This window comes from Cardiocondyla obscurior, linkage group LG10 (genome assembly GCF_019399895.1).
Source record: "Cardiocondyla obscurior isolate alpha-2009 linkage group LG10, Cobs3.1, whole genome shotgun sequence".
Lineage (NCBI taxonomy): Eukaryota > Metazoa > Arthropoda > Insecta > Hymenoptera > Formicidae > Cardiocondyla > Cardiocondyla obscurior.
In genome coordinates, this window is record NC_091873.1 from 6,413,131 (window position 1) to 6,436,443 (window position 23,313).

At 32.6% G+C, this 23,313-nt stretch overlaps 3 protein-coding genes across 11 annotated transcripts in view; 1 reads left to right on the forward strand and 2 right to left on the reverse strand.

Moving 5' to 3' along the window:
* On the reverse strand, positions 1-11,223 carry LOC139106122 (protein PFC0760c). Of its 4 annotated transcripts, none has more exons than XM_070662660.1 (9): positions 11,131-11,223; positions 8,895-9,133; positions 8,639-8,756; positions 8,384-8,546; positions 8,223-8,310; positions 7,749-8,142; positions 3,908-7,505; positions 3,765-3,805; positions 1-3,113 (listed from the first exon to the last, which is right to left on the reverse strand). In XM_070662660.1, the coding sequence occupies exons 2-7, from the start codon at positions 9,095-9,097 to the stop codon at positions 5,013-5,015; spliced, it is 3,459 nt and encodes a 1,152-aa protein (XP_070518761.1). In that variant the 5' UTR covers positions 9,098-9,133; positions 11,131-11,223; the 3' UTR covers positions 1-3,113; positions 3,765-3,805; positions 3,908-5,012. The 4 variants fall into 4 exon arrangements, with proteins under 4 accessions (XP_070518761.1, XP_070518760.1, XP_070518759.1 ...); XM_070662659.1 differs by having other exon boundaries at positions 11,098-11,190; XM_070662658.1 differs by lacking the exon at positions 11,131-11,223 and adding an exon at positions 9,786-10,284 and having other exon boundaries at positions 4,111-7,505.
* Wcy (WW domain-containing adapter protein with coiled-coil wacky) lies at positions 10,870-17,889 on the forward strand. Of its 6 annotated transcripts, XM_070662662.1 has the most exons (12): positions 10,870-11,053; positions 11,452-11,485; positions 13,363-13,603; positions 13,889-13,974; positions 14,548-14,628; positions 14,962-15,160; positions 15,371-15,820; positions 16,072-16,298; positions 16,470-16,611; positions 16,806-17,032; positions 17,120-17,247; positions 17,345-17,889. In XM_070662662.1, the coding sequence occupies exons 1-12, from the start codon at positions 11,013-11,015 to the stop codon at positions 17,421-17,423; spliced, it is 1,935 nt and encodes a 644-aa protein (XP_070518763.1). In that variant the 5' UTR covers positions 10,870-11,012; the 3' UTR covers positions 17,424-17,889. The 6 variants fall into 6 exon arrangements, with proteins under 6 accessions (XP_070518763.1, XP_070518766.1, XP_070518762.1 ...); XM_070662665.1 differs by lacking the exon at positions 14,548-14,628; XM_070662661.1 differs by lacking the exon at positions 10,870-11,053 and having other exon boundaries at positions 11,348-11,485.
* LOC139106121 (nuclear pore complex protein Nup153) overlaps positions 17,506-23,313 on the reverse strand; it is a 12,186-nt gene continuing 6,378 nt past the window's right edge. Inside the window, exon 8 of the mRNA XM_070662656.1 lies at positions 17,506-23,254. Coding sequence (XP_070518757.1) covers positions 23,188-23,254 — 67 coding nt within the window. The 3' untranslated portion in view covers positions 17,506-23,187. The remainder of the gene's footprint in view (positions 23,255-23,313) is intronic.

Here is a 23,313-nt window from a genome sequence, read left to right on the forward strand (position 1 = left end):
TATTAAAAATTGAACTTTTATTCTTTTTTTTTTTCAGTCTCTGCATTGTTGTACATCGTGGATTATAACTTATCACAATACAATCTTTTTACACACAGAACACAATTAATATATATATATATAAAAAAAGAAAAAACAATTAATAATTTATCGTAGATCTACATATATACAATTATTAAACTTATATATGAGGATTTGTAAACATTTTCATGTAAAAAATATTAATAGTTCATACGTAAAATCGAAATTTGATAAAATTAGGAAATGTATTACATGACTTACAAAGTACTTGACTAAATATCTTATTATATCTCTATTAATCTAATTGCATTTTTTAATATTTTATGGAATATGAACGGCAAGCGAAACGTACTTGTTTTAAAACAAGTGCAAAAGCATCATCTAAACTCTAAACATATTCTGCCTTTCATATTTTACAAAGAAACATAACGTAATACAACTTGCATAATTTGATAGATATAATAAGTTTGTACATTATTTCCAAACTCCTACGCATACAAACTGCATTAATCAGGTCTGACTTATTTTAACAAATTTGATAGAAGTTCCTTACACAGTACATACAGTGTTTATTACATAAATATTTTGTATATAAGAATGAAAAACAAGATACAGCTGTGTTCTTAGTCTAGAGGATGAATTTGTAAATAAATAACATTTTACTATAACGTTTGCAGAAGAGGATTAGAATTACATTTTAAATCGCTGACATGTACATTCAACAAAAACATGTACAATATGATGCAATAAAGGAAACAGTTTTAAAGCTTCCATTGCACTATTCCCAGAAAAATAAATTTTTCACCAAATGGGGTAATATTCCGATTCTATGAAGCAATGTTATTGCTTGTATAAGAGTTGACATTTATTTGTTATTTATGTGTAACGATTACTTGATAATATACTGAAATGTACCATATTGAAATATATATTCAAATGCAGTTTTTCAATATGTTTATTAGGGCACTGGTATTCATTTAGGATAAAATTAATAAGAATATCCCTCTCCTCTCGGATAAACTTTATTCTAAAGATAGATTTTATTTATTCACTATCTACTGGTTGTAAACCTTGAATTATGCAATCTTTCAAATTAAATTTTATATGTATATATATATATATTTTTTTTTTTTTTAGAATATAGTTTGATCCATTCACTGGAGTAAGGTTCTCTATAATAAATATAAAATATCCGAGGTATACAACGGAATAGTTCTATAAATTTTCACGCACTCTCTACATAGATAGAGTGTGAAACATGTGCTCGAAATTATGGTTATTTTGTGTACATGCTCCTATAATATGCAACTGGAGATATAAAATATTTTGTTCTGCAACTTATACACACATACAATTTAAAATAGCTATTATCTATCTATTTTGCGAGCATTTACATACGGTTACGTTGTATCGTTTCTATCGCTAAGAGTACGAAATTTAAAAATAAATAAACACTTATATTCAATGCATATTAACTATTCAGGAAATTTAATATATGAAATAAATTATTTTCACAGCAGTAATATGGCAAGCATTGACCCTGTGATATTTTTTTTAAATTTACGTTTAAAAAATAAAATGTATGAGAAAATAGGAATGCAACTATCTTTTAAAATTCGTTACTGAGCATCTTGCTATGATGTCAGATTTGGCCAGCGTACTCGATATCAGTTTTTGTATGATTCACGATTTTTCAATCAATCGGATTGTTTTAGCGAAATCTTAAAATTGCAATTCTGCACGATTTGCTAAAATCAAAACAGTATTTATAACTGTATATTCTGAACCTGCTTTATTAATTTCATTTACGCAAAAACATACAGGATTGAGTAATTGCTTTTTCTGACATCATAATTTACGTAATATTTGTTAAACTTTCAAATATTTTGTTTAATATTATTTAGCAGTGATAGCACGTCTCTCTCAAGAGGATTTTCATACACATAGGGGATATGAAGTACCGTTAAAATCAGTCAGTCTACAGCAGACATCGATAGAGAAGTATAACAAATTAAATATCTCAATACTAATCACAAAAAATATCGATTCTTTTTCTATAAAAAAAAAAAAATGTTAATCTCATCGACTAGATAAAATAATATTTGTGAAATTATTTCTTTGAATATCAAACAACTTAAGATAAACTAAATTAAAAAAAAAATTTCTAAATTATGATTTGGTTCAAATTTGTGTATATGTCAGAGAAAAGAGCAGTAAAAATATATTACTTAAGAGAGTAAATATCTTTTTATTGCCAAATAGCAATAAACGCGCACAATAAAATATTTAGCGATTCAGTTTCATCTACTGTCATTACTTCGCTAATAATTAAATTAAGCTAATAAAAAAAACGGAAATACAAGATACACTAGTTACACATATGAAAATTATTTCTAGTTGTGTTCGTACGTGGCTCTGTTAAACCGTGATCTCTTTTTTTTTGTAAATTCTATTCAGTACTGGAGTGGAAAGTATTAATTCTAATAATTAATATAATCGTCGTCATTTTCATCTTATTTTAAAATTTCAAATAAAATATCTCTGGTACTTTCTTTTAAATATAATAATCCGTGTAATAAAAATTTTTTTGTTATTCCTAGTAAATCCTACTACTGCGATAACTTTGGAAATATACCTCAGAAATTTAACTTGTTGCAGGGTAGATAAGATTATCACTAATTAGTTAATTTTCTTCCTTTCAATACGTACTTCGCATTATATATACTTAATATTTGAATGCAACTATAAAATAATATACGTGCGTAAAATGTATATATACATAAAATACATATTTCTAAAAAAAAAAAAGTATTAGAAGTACCTCTTGATCGTGTAATACCACAATTCAATCGTAATAAAGCATAACTTAAACAATTGTCTCTACACAGACTTCGAATCTTATAGATTATGTCTGAATAATAGAAGATATCTCTGCGAGTCACGTCGCCTTGCATAATTAACGACTTTGAAGCTTTTAAGATGTTTCTCAGCATTGTATATCCAATTTTTATTTCAATTATCAATGTTACGTGACTCGGCGCATAATTAAAAAGTGGCGACTTCTTCAGGATAATAAATCACAATCAATCACGCTGTAATAAACAAATGCAAATGATAAACATAGTTTCTGCCTTAATGTCTAAGCCTTTGTGATCCAATTTTACTATATTTATCAACTTCATAATTTCTAAAGTTTAAACTAATTAATAAGAAAAAATGAAAAAAAAGAAAATCGTAAATAAGTTCAAACGTACCCTTAAATATTATTTACGTAAAGTAAAATATAATTTTACTGTATTTATGTTCTAAGAAAATTGGATCAAAAAAAGTTAGGTTAGTTTGTAATATACTCTTAGATCTCATTGCAAAACTCGTTATCTCTAATAAAAAAAACGTATTAAAAAAAATGTAAGCAATTAGAATAATAACGAATAAATAGTATGTATAAAACATTAATATGGAAAGCAATCAAGTACTAATTGTAGATACATAATATTGTTAATAAGCAAAGCATTTTCTAAGTATTTTAAAAAGAATGTTACAACATTTTTACACATTTATCTACAGCATCGAATATATACGTTGTGTTTCTACATATATTCTCGTTAAACCATTCATTACCGTAATTACAGCAGAAATTTTTAATTGGTTTTTTACGTTGTCCTTCCTTTCAGAACTTAATCATAAAGATAATCGAGTTTTGAAATGAGAGGTTTTACACAAAACATGTATGTTACACTCACCTACTGTATTATTTTTCATACTCTTTCCGCATATATAAACTCTGAAAATAAAATAAAAAGTCATTAACTTCAAGTATTACACTATAGTTTAGTAACACTGCATGCAAACTCGTTATTAAGCCAGTAAAACATTTCGTTCTTACACAAATTCAGATTATCTTCAAATGGATGATTTAGATATTAAATAATAAAATAACTTGTATGATTTAAATCAAAAGTGTGTCTTGCGATACAGAAAGACGGTAATCTTCAGAGACGCGCAATATCTTGATATTCTTCCGTGATGTTTTATAAATTTTATAATTAATTTCATAAATGTATAATACAGATAAGAACATTGAATTACCTTTCATTATAACAAATACGTGATCTTTATCTTGAACACCGTGTTGATCCAGAATGGACAATTTTATTAGCGTTTGAAAAGAGCAAAATTATAGATACGTTTTCCTTCTTCTCAGATGTTTCTTTAGTGAATAATGATACATCCGACAGTCTACTTCTTAATGATATTTGTTATCTTATGATCTATGATCTCGATTATAATTATTGTGATTTAATCTTATGATTGCTATTAAGATTCATTCAAAATAAAATTGCATCTTATACAGACGTATAAGATATTCAAGCAATATATTCCTCTTACAACATTAAGCGATTTGTTGACAGTAGATTTCAATGGCTATATCCAGAAGTGTATAAAATTTTTTAGAAACTTGATGTAGCTCATTTTTTTTTAGAAGCTGGAGATTTTTTACCGTGTCTTTTTTTCGTAAATATTTGAACAGCTCGTTATTGTTACTGTGTTTTTTTTTTCTCGTCAAGATTTTTCATAATAATCTGTCATCTCCGATAACTTGTAGTTTTATTGCAATGGCATTTATATAGATGTACGGATCCATATTTCAAATTAGCTGTTTTCTTTAAAACTTAATTAAACGATCATCAAACTCATCCATGAACGAAAATACACGTTTTGTGCAATACGATGTTGAGGCAGAATCTTTTCCTCGTGATATTAGTAATTTGTAGGAAACTTGATGAATTTTTTTCTCCGATATTTCTCAGGTGCAATAAAATTCATTAAAAAATTGATTTAGATTGAACGCTCTCTTCCAAGATATGAATGCCTTCAACATCTATTTTCTTGCAACCAAAAACAGTTAAGGCATCATTATTTAACTTATCGAGAAGAGTATCAAAATTTCCATAGCTCTTTGAAACGTAGAAGAGCGATATTTTAATTAGTTAACAAAGATATTTAGAGTTGTAGTGAAATTTATTATGTTTTACTAACACAAGCTTATCAGATTTTGCTGGCAATCGTAGAAAAGTGTCGTCATCACTTAAATGAGAGGCTAGATCTATACTACTATCATTTTGATTATTGCACAGGACGTTTTTTTCGTTAGATAAATCTGTATATACATCGTCATCGAAAGTCTTCAGTGGCAGGAGGAAATTAGTAGTATCGTTCGATAATATATCTTCCAAATTATTATGTAAGAAACTGATATTCTCAAAATCGTTTATAAAATCAGTTTTCATTATTTCACTGGCTTCGGTAGAATTTATTTCAAAAGGATCCATATCTGATACGTAAAATTCAGAGGAATGTAATTCGTCCGACATCGAAGTGTCGCAATTATTTCTTCCCAGTTGCTCCTCCATCGTATCATTAGAATTTTTGAGAACATCTTTGTAATCACACTTCCTTCTACTACCAGAATTAATGTACTGACCGTCTAGTGGCGACTCTATAATTTGATCTCCGGTAAATGTGGTTGAGACAGTACACATGTCATTAGAATTATTAAGATATTTATTTTTCTCTTCAGCACTTGCGACATGTTTGCCGGTATGATTTGGAACGTAACTACATTTAACGTGATCGTTTGGCATATTTATGTCTTGAGATGTCTCGACATTTTCGTTTGCATATATATTGTGCAGAATGTCTTGTGTTTTTACTGTAATAAGATCATTGTCGGTATATATAAATGGTTTTTTAGCTGGTACATCGGTTAAACTGTCGTAATTAATTTGAGGCTGTTCAGAAGATTGCCAAAAGAGATCCTTTAGAAGATCTTCCTCGTTTTGCATGTTATTTGAGAAATTTATGTTCTCTAAATAATCATAATCATTCTTCGTTATTTCGTCAGCTTCTTCTGTTTTTGGAAAACTTTTCAGATTATATTCTACTTCTGCATTTGAAACAATATCGAAGGTATTGATATCAAATGCCGTATCTGAGGAATGTAATCGATCACTTAATATAGAAGAATCGCAATCGGTCCTTTTTTGTTGTTCCTTTATCGCAGTATCAGAGTATTTAGCAGTATTGTAGTAATCATTTACTCTCGCATTATCAAAATTGACATGGTTATGCAGTGGTGTTTCTCCAATTTCATCTTCAGTAAATGTTGTCGAAACGGTACACGTATCATTGGATTTATCTAGACATTGCTCAGTCATGACGCGCAAAGTTTCTTGTGCTTTTGATGCCGTATTCATTACATTATTAGTAAGTAAAGGTTTACAATCGATTTTTCTACAATGTGGGCATTCGTCAACTTCACATATCTCCTGTGTTATAATTTCTGTTTGCTTGCGACGTGTTTGCGTTCGTGTTCGTGTACGCGTTCGCGTGCCCGTTCCTGTTCGCATTTGCGTTCGGGTTCTGGTTCGCGTTTGCGTCCGCGTCCGCGTTTGCGTTCGAGTAATCTGCGGTCTAAGATCATTTATAGACTTCGATATTTTTATTGTATGCGTAATATCATGAGTAATGTCATCAACAGGCATCGCATTACATTTGTGTGATTTTTGCATCGTACTGCAGTTCGTGCTTGTTGGCGATTCTTTCTTGAAAGAATGTTGATCTGCAATATTATTTTGGCACCTCTTGAATAAAGGTATTGTCTCCATGGCACTATCTTCCTGAGATGTTAACATTTCCTTATTTTGTGTTACTGAATTGTTGTAAGAACTAGTTGCATTTCCTATTGTCACGCACAATGATACACAATTTTCTAATTTACTCTCTTTCGCCGTAACTTTAAATCCATTAATATTTTGATCAACAAATATTGGTGACTTCAAACAATGCAAATTGTAATCGGGTTGTTTTTCATCCTCTTTCGCAAATTCCATGCATGTATTATTTATCTGATTTTTAGTTATGTGTGGATGTTCACTTTTTTGAATGTTATGATAGAGATCATTTAACGAAGACTTGCTACTGACTGGAGTACAGTTTTCTGTACTATCACTAATTTTAACGTCATAAATAGGTTTACTCTCCAAACGAATTTTTTCTCCTGTAATTTTCTTGCTTTCGTTAGAACATTCTGTAACATTGGAATTTATGAATTTATTTGAATATTTCGGAGAATTGATATGCTTTTTACTTTTCATGATGTTTTTGATGATTTTTAAACATTTCGAATTTTGTTTAGTTCTCTTTCTTTTAACTTTGCTTATTTCATCGTCTTCAGTTAAATCGATGATTTCGGTTCCAGTTGAATCAATCGTTATTACAGGTTTCCTTACTTTTTTTTTAATTTTTTTCACTGATCCAAGACTTTTTGATCCCTCTTTTTGTACATAAATGTTATCTAAAGTCTTATTTTCATTATTTGGCAGCGTATTATTGTTTCGCACACCACTTAAATATTTTATTTTTTGTTGAGATGTATCTTCATTAGTGTTGCTTTGATGAAATAACAAAGTTGTCTGGTGGTTCTAAAAAACCAATATTTTAAATGTGTTATAATAAACTGTTTGCACAGCTTCTAGATTAATTTTCTTTTTTTTACATATTAAAATATATCAAAATTAGAACTTTAAATATATTTTGACATTATGACTATTATTTTAAATATAAAAAAAACTACTAAAGTAAAAAATAACAGTAAGAGCTCAGTAAAAACTTCTAATTAAATCGATAATTTGCAACTTTAAATAATTTTAATCGTCATAAATTACCTTAGTATACTGTAAGTTTTTATTACAGTTATCCATTTTGTCTTCAAAAAGCAGAAACTGTTGATGAACTTGCTCACCAAATAAATCTGATTGAATTAACCATAGTGTTTCATTCTCTTGACCAACAGGTCTAGGCACAAATTTCAATAATTTGTCTTGCAATTTCGGCATACGCGGTCCTAGCAGCTCTTCAATCAAGGCTAACTTGTAATTTTTTTCTTTTCTTTCAAAAAGAAGAAAAATCCTCTTTGTTTTGTCTTTTGTTGTTTCTTCCATTTTTTTCCACATTTTAAAGACGAGCAAATATCTTATATAAGCTACATCAGTTATAGAAGTCATCTGATTTGAGATTTTCCCTCTGTGCCTCTTTGTTTTGAGATTAGTAAAGCTCTTCCTGTGTGAATATAATATTTTGCATTATTTTTATGTACAAAAAATCAATAGAATTTATATGCTTAAAAATTATTTACGCACATAAATATATGATTGCAAACTTTTGCATATTTTTCTGTTGTATATTTAATTCTAAGTAATACCCTGAAAATATGCTCTTCCGAGTTGTCTGCAATATTATAATATTAAATGTTAAAATATCGGCATGGTTACATATCAATTAATTTTTTTTTAACACTTACTTAAGTATATATACAAAGCTGCAATAATTTTTGCAGCAATTTCAGAAGAATTTATAATATGACTAGAAGTTCCTTCTTCCATTGAAGTTTTTAACTCCATGTTTATATACACGTTTAACAAAGCCGATACTTTATTTAAATATTGACTATGATCAGTTACATCCTGAGAACAAAAGTAAAAAAAAATAAATTAATAGACGAGTAATTACGTTTAAATTAAATTCTGTAAATTGACGAAAAGATCGAAATAAATACCTGTTTTATGTCAAGCCAATAAAAATGAAAGAACATTAACATTTTATTTATATGATTTTTAAAATTAACTTCATCGTTAAGTTTGACACTGTTTCCATCTACGCTAGAAAGAATATTCCTGAAATATCGCAATCACACAGTTATATATCTGTATTGTTCTCAAGCCGAAATTGTTTATATGTAAACGTTCTATTTGTAAAAATATTAATAATTAAATGTTGAATTAGATCTTCATAATTGATGCAAATAATCTTACTGGGTGTAGAACAAAAGTAATTGTTCGAGATGTAGATAATTTCTACTTCCTGTGCATAAACGTATAGTTTTATTGAAATCCGGTAACCATAGAAGAATGTTTTCGATTTTGTTTTTATCTTCCAATCTGATATCTTCCAGACGTTGATGTTTTAAATATGCCTTCGTATTTTTACTACTTTTACGCTTAGATGTAGTATCCATATCTTCCTTTGCAGCTTTGTAATTCACAGTAATTCTCTATAATTGAAGAAAAACCTATGTTGTAACACTAATAATTATTTTTTATTTTAAATGTTTATGTTAATATTAGTAAAAACGATTAAATTTTATATGAAAAAAAAATTATTGAAGCTACTAAAATTAGTTACAAGTATGTATACTCAATAAAAAAAATTAAAAAAAAAATTAAAAAATACTAAAACATGAATAACAAAAATTTAATATTGCGTGTTAAATTTAAAAAGTTTTCGTTTTATTTTATTATAATCTTTTATATCTTTGACATTTAGAACAATATATAAATAAATTTAGTTAATTAGTATATTAATAATGTAAAAAATCGTATATAAAAAGACATGGAAGCAGCAGTTGTAGGTCTCATTGATTTGCACTACATACAGAAAGTAATGGAAGAGATAAATTATTAAAGCAAAAAATGATAGAAATATATTTTGAGAAAGTACAGCAAAAAGAACCAAACAAACAGTTTTCTGGCATTGAATATCACGGCAGGTGCATGTATAGACATTAATATTACGGCACGCGATACGCCGCTATCTGCGAGTAAATCATGAAGTGGTTCTCGCAGCTTTTTTTTCCCCTCTTTTTCTTTTTGCGGATAGAGACAAGAGAAACCGGACCGAAAGTGGAAAAGTGACCTTCATCTTACAGTGCTTGTCGCAGATTTACGACGTGACGACTGCCCGTCGTGTCCTCTTCGCGAGTCGCGACCTGTCAATGTGGAGGATCCTCTTCCCGGTCGAGCGAGTTCTCTTCCTGGCCGAGTGTCTCTTCCGAGTCGCATCCGGATAGCAGTACGTCAAGCTTCGACGGTCGTTTTCCCATGTCGCATCCACCGGGCCGAGCCTAAGACGGTCTTTTCTGCGACCGTGGCATCTTCCGCGGGACACCGCTACGTCAAAGGACGCAAGATGGGACACGGTCCTACTCGCTGGTTAATCGCAGTCGAAGACGATGACACGCTCTGTCCGTTCGGTCGTTGAGTTGCGTCGGTTGCGTCGGTTCGGCCGCCCGTGACACAACAGCGCCGCTCGCCGGCCGACATTCGCGCCACTCGTTCGTGGAGCCGAAACGAAGCAGCCTCGTCCACTCGGGCGGTTGCGTAGAAGGTGCCGAGTCCGACGCCTTTACGCGTCCGCGTCTGCTGCGACGTCGCCGTCGGTGCGGGCTGCGCACGCACACTCGCCGCGGCAACCTTCCGCCGCTGCCGCCGTTGCATCAGGTGCGTGCCGATTATTCGCGACGACGACGTGCCGCGCGTTGTGCGTATTCCTGGCGACGGTAGAGGTGCCGTGGGTGTGCGTCCGGATATCGCTGCGCGCGGGCACTTCCGGAATTAAATCCCGGCCGAGATATAATGCGACGCCCGCGACGGTCAATCAGTCCGCGCGATTAAGCGCGCGGCCTCGTACGCCCGACGTTCGGAAAAATTGCGCCTTCCGCGAAATATGGATCCCCGGGAATTGACAGGCGAAGGGAAATCATCGCGCGCGGTACTTCCGGACGTGCCACGTCCCACGCTTGTGTAGCTCGCGCGTTCGGTCCGTCGCTCGGATAATCTCGGAACGATTGGTACGGCTGCCGCGACGCATACATATACGTCTTATACATTTATGGAAGTAAACAGTATCCGGCGCGCGCCATCGTGCCCCACGTCCCTGGTCGTGAACGGAGCCCCCCCGTCGGCGGGGTGCGCACACGCCGTCGCACGAGCGGTTCGTCGAAGTCGCCCGGCAGCGGCCGAGCACGTATGTGACATGGCGTCCGGGTAGAAAGAAAGTTAACTGCTAAATAAGCGTTAATGTTGTTTTTATGACACTGACCGACCGAAAAGGGAACATCCGAGGCCGCGAATTTCCCACAGACACTGGCATTGATGGTAATGCATGCGAGGAAACCGCAAAGGATCAGCGATGGGTAGGGCTCTACCGTCAAATACCCGATACTGACACACAACCAACCTCACTCTCTCTGTCTCCGTCTCTCTTCCTCACCCTCTTTTCGTCCCGCCGCCCGTCTCTCTAACTCGCTCGCTCCTGCACGCTTGCTCTCTCGCCCTCTTTCCTTTTCGCCGCATCGGCTCGCCTCTCCTCTCGTCGCCCAACATCCGTCCATTCGTCCGTACAACCCGCTCGGCCATACACACGCATCACACCGCTCACTGCCACAAAATCGCCGCACGACGTACCGCGGCACGACCAGTTTTCCACGATGGGGATCCGCTCAGGCGCCGTTCCCCGTGGAAACGACCGCGACGGCGGCGGCCACCGCGCCACGACTTCCCTCGCTCACGGCCCGTTGTCTTATGATTCCAGGTACTTCGAAAAGCACCAGGCCCATCCCTATCAGGTAAATATCATCCAACATCAAGTGATTGGCGGGTCTAGGATACGTTAAGAAAAAAAAAAAAGAGAGTGAGAGGGGAAGAAGGGGGGGCTGGGGGTGTGCGTGCGTGATAAACTCGCACCCGCGGCCTCGCCGTCGTCCGGCTCCCGTCGTCATCGCCGTCGAGCAGCATTATTTCCGCCCGCGGTTCCGCGTCGGTGACCGCGCGAGACACGTCCGAGGACAGGGCCAGGAGACGGATGGAGAAGGGGAGAGACGGCTAAAGATGAGATCGCTCCGGTTCTCGCGCGGAGGACACGGGACCTACCCGCGGTGACAGCACTCGTCCGCGCGGACCAGCATCAAAGTTCGTATTCGGCTGGCGATGGGCCAATGCCGGGCCCACCGCCTGCCTTTTTCTTTTAAGACAGAGCATAGCTGGCGATCGCGAATCGCTGGGAATCGATAATGCACGGCTTGATTACGGTCCGGACCGAGACCGCGGTTGTTACGCTCTCGCGGGATTCGCTCGCCCCTTCGTGTACGCTATCGTCGCGTCGGGCCTCGGCCTCTTTGTCGTCGCCATCGTCAAACCGCGATCCTCCGTGGCGCAGATTTTCTGCCTTCCAGTCCCGCGACCATCGAAGGTAGACTCGGTCGTTCGCCAGGTCGTAGCCGCAGCGTCGCCGTCGGACAATCGCGATTAGCTTGATCGCCGCCAATTTGCCGTATCACACGTAAGACTCGACGGTGCTGTAAAACACGTTCAATGCTGATAGGCATACAAACTCCACTTTGACAAGTGACGTTTTAATTTGTACTTTGCACAGTTTTTTTTTGTTTTCCTCTTTTTTTTCTCTTTTTTTTTTTTTTTTTTTATTAGACGTATCGCGATGCGAATAATCGGGATTATTTTGTAGATAGGTTTATGGTACAATTGTAATTAGCTGGGAAAGTTATTCTATGCTTCTCATTGATTGACTGATGTTGGCCATTTCTTGAAGGTATCATTTAACTCTGGGTGGTACAATAATTGAACATGTAGCGAATACTAGGTACTTGCTCTACTCAAATTGGTCTTTACGAGACGAATTGAGCGGTATTTACTCGCAGAAACCGTTTGACTTCTTCGTGATGTTTAATTTCTTGCTAGTCTTGTAAACATAACCTCACTTTTCAGAAAATCAATAATTTATTCTAGTAGACAATACTCTAAAAATATTAGAGATCTCATCTCAGCAGGGGTCTCATTGCGGTCTTTTCCAGATGTCGACGACTTTTCTCTCGCCGTATTATGTATTGTTTCAAAAATAATCAATAGTAATAATCCTCAAGCCAGTAGCTTAACAGATTCTTTGTACATTGAAAAAACTTGGAAGTATTACTACAAAATATTTGCATTTGTAGCACAATATTGAAAAGTACTCGTGTTAGGAAGCACTTGCTGGATCGTAAAATATTTAAATAAAAATGAGAATTTATTTATAATTAAATACGTGTACAATAATTGATGCGAGAAATAATTGTTGTAAAAGCGAGTAATACTTTTGAGAAATCATCGTGACTCTTTGAGTCATTGATTTCGAAAGAGTTAATCGTTTTTACTTTAACATTTTATTATTCCATATGTAATTACTTTTTAAAGTTTTGTTTAATGCCATTCGAGTCGAGTTAATGTAGCTCTCATACGTACATTCTTACAGACTGCCACTAGAACAAGATAGCCTGTTATTCTCAAGCGGGTTATCGAGCCCATATTTAATAATATTTTTAATATTGATCTTATAAATTAAAAATGAAAAAAGTAAGCAATCTTGATGTATCTCTAATTCATTTACGTTAATCTTTATTGTAATTATTTGCACGCACACACAAACACCTTATTATGAATTTGATTGTAGAACGCGAAATACAGCAGTTCTAAGGGTGGCTATTCCTCCTCGACTACGTCATCGGACAGTCGCTACGAGGGACGTATGCGCGACTCTCCAAATGGTAACTCTTACAGTCCAGCGGGCAGCTTGGGAATGGGCATGGGGACGGACCGGGACAGCCCTCGGAATTACACATCCAAGCCTCTTTACAAGAAGGAGAGAGAAAATAGAGACTATAAACTATCCTCCTCTAGAGACAAGTATTCTGGTAATTGATTTTTTGTCACTTTCCCCAACATTCCGCGTTACAGGGTAGTCTGTACATTCTAACGTGCATTATAGAAGAAATAATGTATCTGAATATTGAATTTAATCTATATAAATTGTATCAATTGTTACGTATAACGATATTAAGTATTTTATTCCGTCTGTCAAGTAATACGATTCTTCTTTTATTTATCTAGAGTCTCGTATATCTTTCCTTTCTTCAGTATAAAAACAGAATTGTCTCTTAACATTTTCAGCTGTAACATGCTTGCTTGCATATGTGTAGATTGTGCACGATCCCTAAAAGACAAGAGAAGCCGTGAGAGCAGGGATTCAGAACACAGGACCAACCACGATAGGAGTAGTGGGGAGGTGAGTATATATTTAATGTTAATATTTAATTTAATTGTTGTTAAATATAGTAAAAATAAAATTATTATGTCGATTATTATATTGCGATTTTATTGAGAGTTTAATGAATCATGCGTAATGAATTTTTGTGTACCAAGAGTAAATTTGATTTTATTTAATTTATATACATGGCATGCACGAATTCATAAATGTTATTATTATTTATTACATTGTTCTTTTTTTTTAATTTGTACTACAAAAAAAAAGGATATTAAACTGCAGAGGAGAGAAGTTTCATACATTTTTTAAAAGATTTATAATGCATCTAATATAAAATACAAGCATTATATAAAATAGATTCTATTTCTGTTAGGATAATGCAGCCTGATTTTATTAAAAATAAATTCTAATATGCAAATGGACTGTCAGATAATTTGCATATGGTCACAGTCCGATAAATTTACTGAAAATTTTGATGAAAATGGCATTTAATATGTATTATTGCGTGCCTTTTTTAGATTAAATATGCCTTTTAGATGTATACATGCATCATAATAATATTAATAATAATAACATATATTTACATTTGTATAGATCTTACATCCCTTAAAATTATCATCAAATTCATCAAGAGAATCTTCATCCCAGAGAAAACCATCACATAATTCCTGTCAGGTCAGTGTATTATAATTCCTTCGTAACGGCATTAACTACAATTTCAAAATTCGAAAGAAAATAATAACCAGCGAAACTAACATATTTAATTAATACATTAAAACCTTTGATTAATCGATAAAATATTTATTAACATCCTGCTAAAAGGCCCTATACATATTTCTGTTTACTATCATAATCTTAAATAATTATATGTATATGTACGTCGATATCTTAATAGCCTCTTCGAATATGGGCGAATATAACTTCAACTTTTCGATCAAGTTTTGGAATTAATGCAAATACTGCCCGTCTATTCAATCTTTTCCGGAAATTTTAGAACAGTCTGTTTAGGATAAACGTGGGGATGAACGAGGAGGAGCAACAGAACGAACAGCCAGATTTGGCGACTGGTCAGAACACATGAGTTCGTCAGGAAAGAAGTATTACTATAATTGTAAAACGGAAGTTTCTCAATGGGAAAAACCACGGGAGTGGATCAATCGGACAGATAATCGTCAACGCCAATCTAGTGACTATTCCTCTAGGTCAAGTACGTGAAATTTTTTTTCTTTTTATGAAATATGCATTTCTTAACAAGAAAATGCATATGACGTTTATGCTATTTTTCAAAGATTAACGGACAGTCACATTAAATCGGATATAATTAATATTTTTGGATATTTTAATTAAAAAGACTTGTGTTTATGCTCGTACACGAAATATATGAAGCTTTACTAAATCTGAATTTTGTTTGGAGCAGGTCATGATAAACATTCCAACTCGCGATCAAATAGCAGTAGCAGCATGCGAGATGGTAAATCATCGCGACAGTCTGACAAACGAGAATACTGGAGTTTATGTAGTGCGAGCGGTGGCAGTAGCAGAGATGATGTTTCAGCAAGGGAAAGAGAGCGGGAAAAGGAACGGGAAAGAGAACGAGAACGGGAAAGAGAACGAGAGCGAGAACGAGACCGAGAACGCGAACGCGAACGTGAACGTGAGCGCGAGCGTGAACGTGAACGAGAACGTGAAAGAGAACGAGAACGAGAACGGGAAAGAGAATCTAGAGAATGTAGAGAAGAAGTTAGCGTAGAACGCCAAACTCAAGATATGGATATCTCGCCAGGCGATTCTACACCAACTTCAGAACCTTTGACATCGTCCTGCGCTCACGATCCACTGCCACAGGGTCCTGTTCTTCTGGCCGCTGGTATGATTTTTGCTTGTTATACATAAAAATAAAAGAGAAAAAAACAAGCACGTATAAAATATAACATTAATTTCCTATAAAACATTCGTTTTAGGGAAAAAGTTTTAAGTAAAAATATATAAAATGTTTTTTATTATACATAAAATATGTATTTTTGTAGAATTTGCTTTAAACATTAATTTAAAAGATTGAATTTAAATAATTAATGACTTCCGTAAATTTTATTTGGAATATCTGTTTGTCTTTTTTAGCGTTACCTCGATTAACATCACATCCATCGTCAACAACACCACAGGCAACAGGAAAACTTAGTTCGCCCACGCAACAACAGGGAAGCAGTAACGCTCCGGGTCCACCGGTGTCACTGGCAAATCTCCCAAGATTACTGTCACAAATTACGGGCAACAAGGAACAACCTGACATCACGCCACAGAAGGCATTACAAACAATTCAAACAGCTATTTTGTTATCCCGACAAGTAAGTGAATATTTGAGAATCACTTAAACTTATCAGATTAGATAAGTTTCACATATTTTATCGTTAGCAATTTGTACAAATATACTTAATGGATAGTTTAAATAAGTGTTTTTATTTTATTTATATATTTTTTAATTGGAAATGACATTCAATATTATGTTTTCATTGTAGCAGTCTGTTAGTGGGGATCGAACTAATACCGGAAGTGATGTGATGGCTCCATTAAAAGTTGATACAAGTGGCAATATTACCAGCGAGGGTCCACCTACTCCGACACATTCAGAAACCCAGGATTGTATCGACGCGCGAAAATGTAAGTCCAATCTTATTGTATTATTTTTACAAATAAGTAACTGTACGATGTATTCTTCCGTAATTTAATCATTTTTCATCATATTTATTTAATTCAATTAAATACTTATTCGTACTTATTTGTACATTATTTTTAATTATTTTGTTTTATTGTAAATGTATATTTAATTATATATTATTATATTGTCTAAATAGTGACGAGTCCTGGCGGGACGAATTCTGGAGTTCAAGGTTTAAGCTCCTTACAAAGTCTCAGTACATTAGGTTCTCTTGGAAATTTGAGTAATACCGGAGGTTTACAAGCATTATCAAGAGTACAACCTCCGTTAACACCTTCTTTAACACCATCTCTCGCCAATCATTACCGGGAAGATTTGACACAGCATGTTCGTGCTTTTCCTGCTGATATTCTTGAAAAACAGGTAAGAATTTTTGCGTTTTGTAGAAATAATTTTTACTGTTCCGTAATATTTTAAATTAAATTATTTATATTATATGTCTATGTGCAGGCACAGAAACTTAGTGAGGAAGCACATACAATGGGCAGTTTGCAGTGTACGAGAGTGTCCGCAGAATTGAAGACGGCACGATCGATAGTGAGGCTGACAGAAATCCAGGCAACGTTACAGGAACAAAGGTAAGTATTACATATTGCTATAACACATTTACTAAGTGTGCCATAAAACAATTATTTTTGAATTTTCGTTATCTCGGTTATTTACTTGCTATTTTAGGATATTATTCCTCCGTCAACAAATTCAAACACTGGAGGAGTTAAAATCCCAAAATTCCTTCATGTCTGACGATTCTTAGTGTAAGAATCTTTATAAAATAATTATAATTACAATCTATAATTCAAGCAAAATAAAAACATGATTATTAATATTCTCATTAATATTGAATAATTAAGATTGTACCTAAATTATAATATCGTAATAGAAGTGATATATAGCGAATGAACATGGGCTGCTCAGAGAGGATCGGCTGTTCCATTAATCAGCCAACGAGTCTTAATAATTAATAAATTTATTAGTGAATCCACCTCTCTGAGAAGCACAGCAGGCCTATCCAAGTCGCAAACACAACACTAAATGATTAGAAAAACGAATCAATTTTATCAGTTCAATGGAAACTATTGAATTGTATACCTGAATTGTCCACATCGTCTTGTATTTACCTATGTTATACGTGTCAATGTTTCATATCCCAAGATTAAGCGGCATTTTAACTAGTTGAAACATTTTTGTTGTAAATCTCGGAATAAAATTCGTGCCACAAGTTTTAATACAGTTCTTTATCAGCCATAGTCTCACTTACCTAATCTCCTGGATTTTTGGTTACAAGAGAAAGAGAAAGACAGAGAAACGCTTTTAAAAAACATACATCAAATACATTTTTAAATTAAAGTATGAGACAGGGAATTATATATTTTATATTCAAATTTGTGTTCGGATCTCCAATCAGTTTATTACAGGGTTTTTTTTTTGACATTTGTAGAATGTATCATCGCTGAGCAAGTATTGATATATTAATATACATGCTCCCCTATTTACATCGTGTAATTAAAAAGTATAGCAATGACGAAATGTTAGAATAACAAATCGCCACCATTTAATTTCTAATGTGTAAATAGCAGAATCAGAGTGAGTATTATTTACGAACGATATAATTTTCTGCATGGCAAACTTTTTGAGTTAATAAGAACATTATTGTATCGAAACTATGAACCTAAAATAAAAATATGCATTTTTTTATATTATAATTACAGATAGCTCGATTTACTTTATTCGTAATCCCCTATAGCTATGTCAAATAAAGAAACACAAATAAGATTTTGTTACGTTGTACTCATAATCTTAGTATTTAATAAACGTAGTATTGTATATGAAATAGTCGATAGTATCGCGAATTGTAATCGTTATTTAAAGAACTATATTGTTAAGGAATTCTTTAATGAGGTATTTCGAAGCGTTTTTCACTGTATAACTTATTTATTTGAATAAAATTCTGCTACTTAATTGGAAAAAGGGGTATATTAAACGAATATACCAAAAAGAATTGTTTGCATATCGTACTGTTAAAAATCATCTTTTGAAATAGATTGTTAACAATTTCTAGAGCGATATATATGTAATGTATATAACATATGTATACAATTTAGGATGTCAAAAGCCCACGAATGTGATACAATAATTCACAATAGGTGTTTCTTATTTTGTATATTTCTTTGAGGAACTGTCAAGGAGCGATTCTACTACTTACAAGATTAAAATTAAAAAAAAAAAAAAGAAAAATAAAAAAAAACATTCGTAACATATTATACTTTATCTAAACATCAGGAATTGCGATTGAATTTAGATTAGATTATTTTTCTGACCCAAAGAATTTTGATATGGATCTGCACACTTCGTAACTTTTCCTACATATATACGTAATAGGAAAATCACTTTAATGTATATGTGTGTGTGTGTGCATATACTATAGTAAAATTCTTTAGTTCAAACCGATAGTCACTAAATGCCCTCCTATACCTTTTTTTTTCCTTCTAAATATAAAATAAAACTAAATAACCCAAATTATTCAACATCGTATTTTACTTGGTATTTTTTTATATATTCTAAATATATATCTTATAATTATATGATTAGTTACGTATAATCATATAATTATATACGCGATTGCAGAATTGTACAATCGTTATGGCTAAACAGAGGAGATTAGTATTAAGAATAGTACTCGTAATAATGTTCATATATCCTATAAGGTGTTTCTCAACACAAACTCCAAGTAGTTCTTAAATATTACTGCTGTCCATTAAAGCATTGTCACCTTTATTCATTACAGGTAAAGAATTAAACCTTAGCAAAATCGATACCATTCTTTGCATTTTTACGCCATAAAAAAAGAAAAAAAAAAGAAAATTCTGCATATGTTACATATATTTTTATTGTTATTATTGCGAGTATTATTGACATCGTTTATGCCTATGCATTTGCCTCGAATTAAAATGTATTTGATGTATTACCTTGAAGGAAGAAATTCTGGTTTATATAAGTTTAAAGTTATAATACATTCTCGATGAAAATAATATATGTATATATATATTAAAGAAAAAAAAAAGCATTAAAAAATTATCATAAGCGTACTCTGTCGACTTTGCTTGTGCGAATAAAGATGGCTTTTTAACACCTTGCATATTACATGTTTTAAATAATACGTTTGAAATTGTTCTAGAATTCATCGGTTGAGAAACACCAGTGCGTTTTTCGTATTAACTAATGTTACATCATGTCATGAGAATGTAACGAACATCCCCATAGCACCTGAAGCATACAGTGAACATTCTCTCATTTATTATTTTATTTTATTACAATCAGTCATTGGATTTATTTCATAACAAACTCCCTCATTTCTGAACTTTATTAGATAATTGCTTAATGCATTCTCGATAGATATTCAGAAAAATTCAGTACGATGCATAATTTTCAATGGACTAAGATTATAATAAGGCCTCAGAATATTTGACATATTGTAACACCCCATGGCTCATAGAAATATTACATAAAAATGCATAAACTATCATTAAACATTTCTGTCCCTATTAATATACCTAAAAATAAAAAAAAAAGGAAAATAATATTAAACAAAAAAAAAAGAACAAAAGAACATTAATTCTAGTATTTTATAAATTTGCAAATGTTACCTAAAATTTTATGGATAATGTTAAAATATAATCGTAATTAAACAATAAAATAAAACAAAAGAAAAAACATTAAAAAGAATATTTCTATAAGATATAGGATGTTACATATCTATTGTGTTGAACATTTTTAATGCAATACTCTTTAGATATTTATGCAAACATATTACAATGGAGAGTATATAAAGTGCTATAAAACAATTCCAATATGCTCTTTATAGTCGTTTAATACATCTACGTTATAAGTTCATTATGTATTTGTAAGGCCATATGCGAAATTTAATACAAAGATATTGCCTCCGTAGACAATATACTCGATATATTGATTAATTTGGAAATTTGTCTATTCATAGACAAATGGACGACACAGCCTCAACAGAGAATGTTCACAGTGTAAGACAGCAGCACAGACATATCTCAGCGCAACCTCCCTTTACCATTAATTACATTATCTTTATTTTGCAATCGTGTAAAACAGAGTCTTCTCAATTATATTCAAAAGATCCCTTGTAGGTATTATTAGGTATGGAAATTCGCTTAAAAACTAAAATAGTTTTACCTATGTGATTTTTTTTTTAAAGTTATTAACTAGCGGTACACCCTCAGTTAATTACACACATCTGCATCACAGAGTTCCCTTGAAATCACCACACTGGCATTACGTATTTTAATTAATATCGTTTACATATTAAATGAGAAAAAAAACCCTACAAAGGATATTTTGACGATGTTAAAAATACAAGTTTATACAGAAACTATATCATATGAATTTTTGTCTCTTAACAATGTACAGAACTTAATGTTTACGTGTAAATATTACATAACAACGGATAAACAACAATGTTTAACAGAATGTTTTGTACCTAGGTATCTATTATGGCATAAGATAGGTCATGTGCCGAGTTATTCTTGGCTACTGTCAACTCTAAGCCAACATTATACACAACTAGCCTGTTTTTAAATAAGATGTGCATGATTTCAATGATACGTTAATCATTATTACATGCCATCCAACTACTTTCCGCTTTAAGGGCTTCTAAAACGATGGTTTAATAATCTTTAATAAAGTAATTTAAAAATCGTGTAATCTATTATTCTAGAAATTGAATATAATGAAAATTATTTCGTTGCGTTTCTCTGTAAAAAAAAAAAAAAAAAAAATATTTACGATAAATAGAATATGTTTAAGACTTAATATTCTAATTTAATTTTAACGCTACATAAATTGTTAAATTTAAATGACAAGAAACAAATTGGTGTTTTAAATTTACTAGTCACATTAAATCAATTTTTTGTTTCTTTACAACTCATTATAGGAACACATGTTAATAATAAATAAAAATTAGTATATAATTTAGAAAAGAATTAGAAGTTTTTTTTTTTTCGGAAATAAGAATTATATCTCCAAAAAAGAAATATAAACTTTTTAGAAGCCCTATAATAATTTATTTCCATTCAACATATACTTCTTTCAAATTATTTCACTCACTCTATGGTAAAACACACAACATATTATAATATAATCCTATCAAAATGGCATTCAGTATTTTCTTATAGGATTATTTCATTCAATATATAAAAAAAATATATAATTTCGACTACTCAATGTGGGAACGTTCAGTAATCGTCAGTTTGTACTATCCGAATGCCATTTTTGTGTATATTACACTTTTCCTGGACTAGTTCTACAAAGATTGTGTAGGGCTGCCCATGAAATTCTAATTGAAATATAATTAATATTTATATATTTATATATATACACACTCATATATGTATATATATATGTTATATACATATATATATGGGTGTGTGTGTGTATGTATGTGTTTTATATAAGCGGGATTGATATACAGTCAGTTCACAATGCTCGTAATGTCACAATGTTTTATAAGTATCTTTAAACTGGCATCACTATAAACATTAAAATAATTGAATTACACATAGAATTGCAAATTTTTGAAAAAAAATAACATAAATTTATGACAAATGTAAAAATATAAACACAATATAAACACAAAAATATTCATAATTTTTAAGAAAAAAATATTCAGAAAGGTATTACATTTGAAAAATTAATCGTCATGTATTATTTCGTAATGAATGAAATACTACATGTAATTAAATTGGTTTAATTAATTTAAAATTTCAACGTATCTCTTTTATTTCATTATTCTTTTCATCATTTAAATTTTAATTTAACTGCTTTAACTTGTATATATTTAAAAGAAAAAAAAAACTCAAAAATTATAATAAAACAAAAAATACGATGCCTACACACACATAGCTTCTAAACCAATAAGTTTCGTATCAAGACTTTTATAAAGCGTGCTACGAGCTGTGATTGACTTATACTTACCTGATAGTGATAATCTCCCACTAGTACTTATCTTCAATTGCACACATTAAGTGCTTATTAATTTTTTTTTTTTCTTTTCTTTTTTTATCGAGGTACTTTTCGATTTCGACAAATAATGTACGCTGTATGGAGTACGTCATGTCGATACATTATAGATCGTGTCCAATTTTTTTTTTTTTTTTTTGGTAAGGGCTCAGTAATGCAACGCCATCGCAATTTACTGGCTTCATGCCAACTCCAAGATATTATTTTCGTTATAACTTGTATAATTTAAATAATTTATAATTTACATTTCCTGCAGAGAGAAAAAGAGAACACAAGTGGTTGTACGCAAGCATGTTCGGTTAGCTTCGGGTTACTATATTACAAAGATGCTTGGTATATACCACCACATTGCAATTGATTGATGTATGACAGAATTTCATTGTACATCATTTCATATAACGTTTAACGTAGACACACACTCAGATACACAAAGAAACGTAGAAACGCACCTGAGTGTACGTGTTGTCATATACTCTCTACCGTACGCATCTTCGAAATGCTTTTTTGATTTTCCGTGATGATGCTGCTGATTGGGGTGTAGCGCTATAAAATAAAATATGCTTAGAACATGCCTTAGAAAAGCACGAACGCGTTGATTTAAC

Bases quoted from the DNA above. Each gene is read 5' to 3' on its own strand.
- LOC139106122 (XM_070662658.1), bottom strand. From the start codon at position 9,920: ATGCGACTCGGAAGAGACACTCGGCCAGGAAGAGAACTCGCTCGACCG. The intron at 8,547-8,638 runs GTATTTATTTCG...TTTTGTTCTCAG, and splicing joins ATTGGCTTGACATAAAACAG to GATGTAACTGATCATAGTCA. The intron at 8,311-8,383 runs GTAAGTGTTAAA...ATAATATTGCAG, and splicing joins AGCTTTGTATATATACTTAA to ACAACTCGGAAGAGCATATT.
- Wcy (XM_070662661.1), top strand. From the start codon at position 11,348: ATGGGGATCCGCTCAGGCGCCGTTCCCCGTGGAAACGACCGCGACGGC. The intron at 11,486-13,362 runs GTAAATATCATC...ATTTGATTGTAG, and splicing joins ACCAGGCCCATCCCTATCAG to AACGCGAAATACAGCAGTTC. The intron at 17,248-17,344 runs GTAAGTATTACA...TTGCTATTTTAG, and splicing joins GCAACGTTACAGGAACAAAG to GATATTATTCCTCCGTCAAC.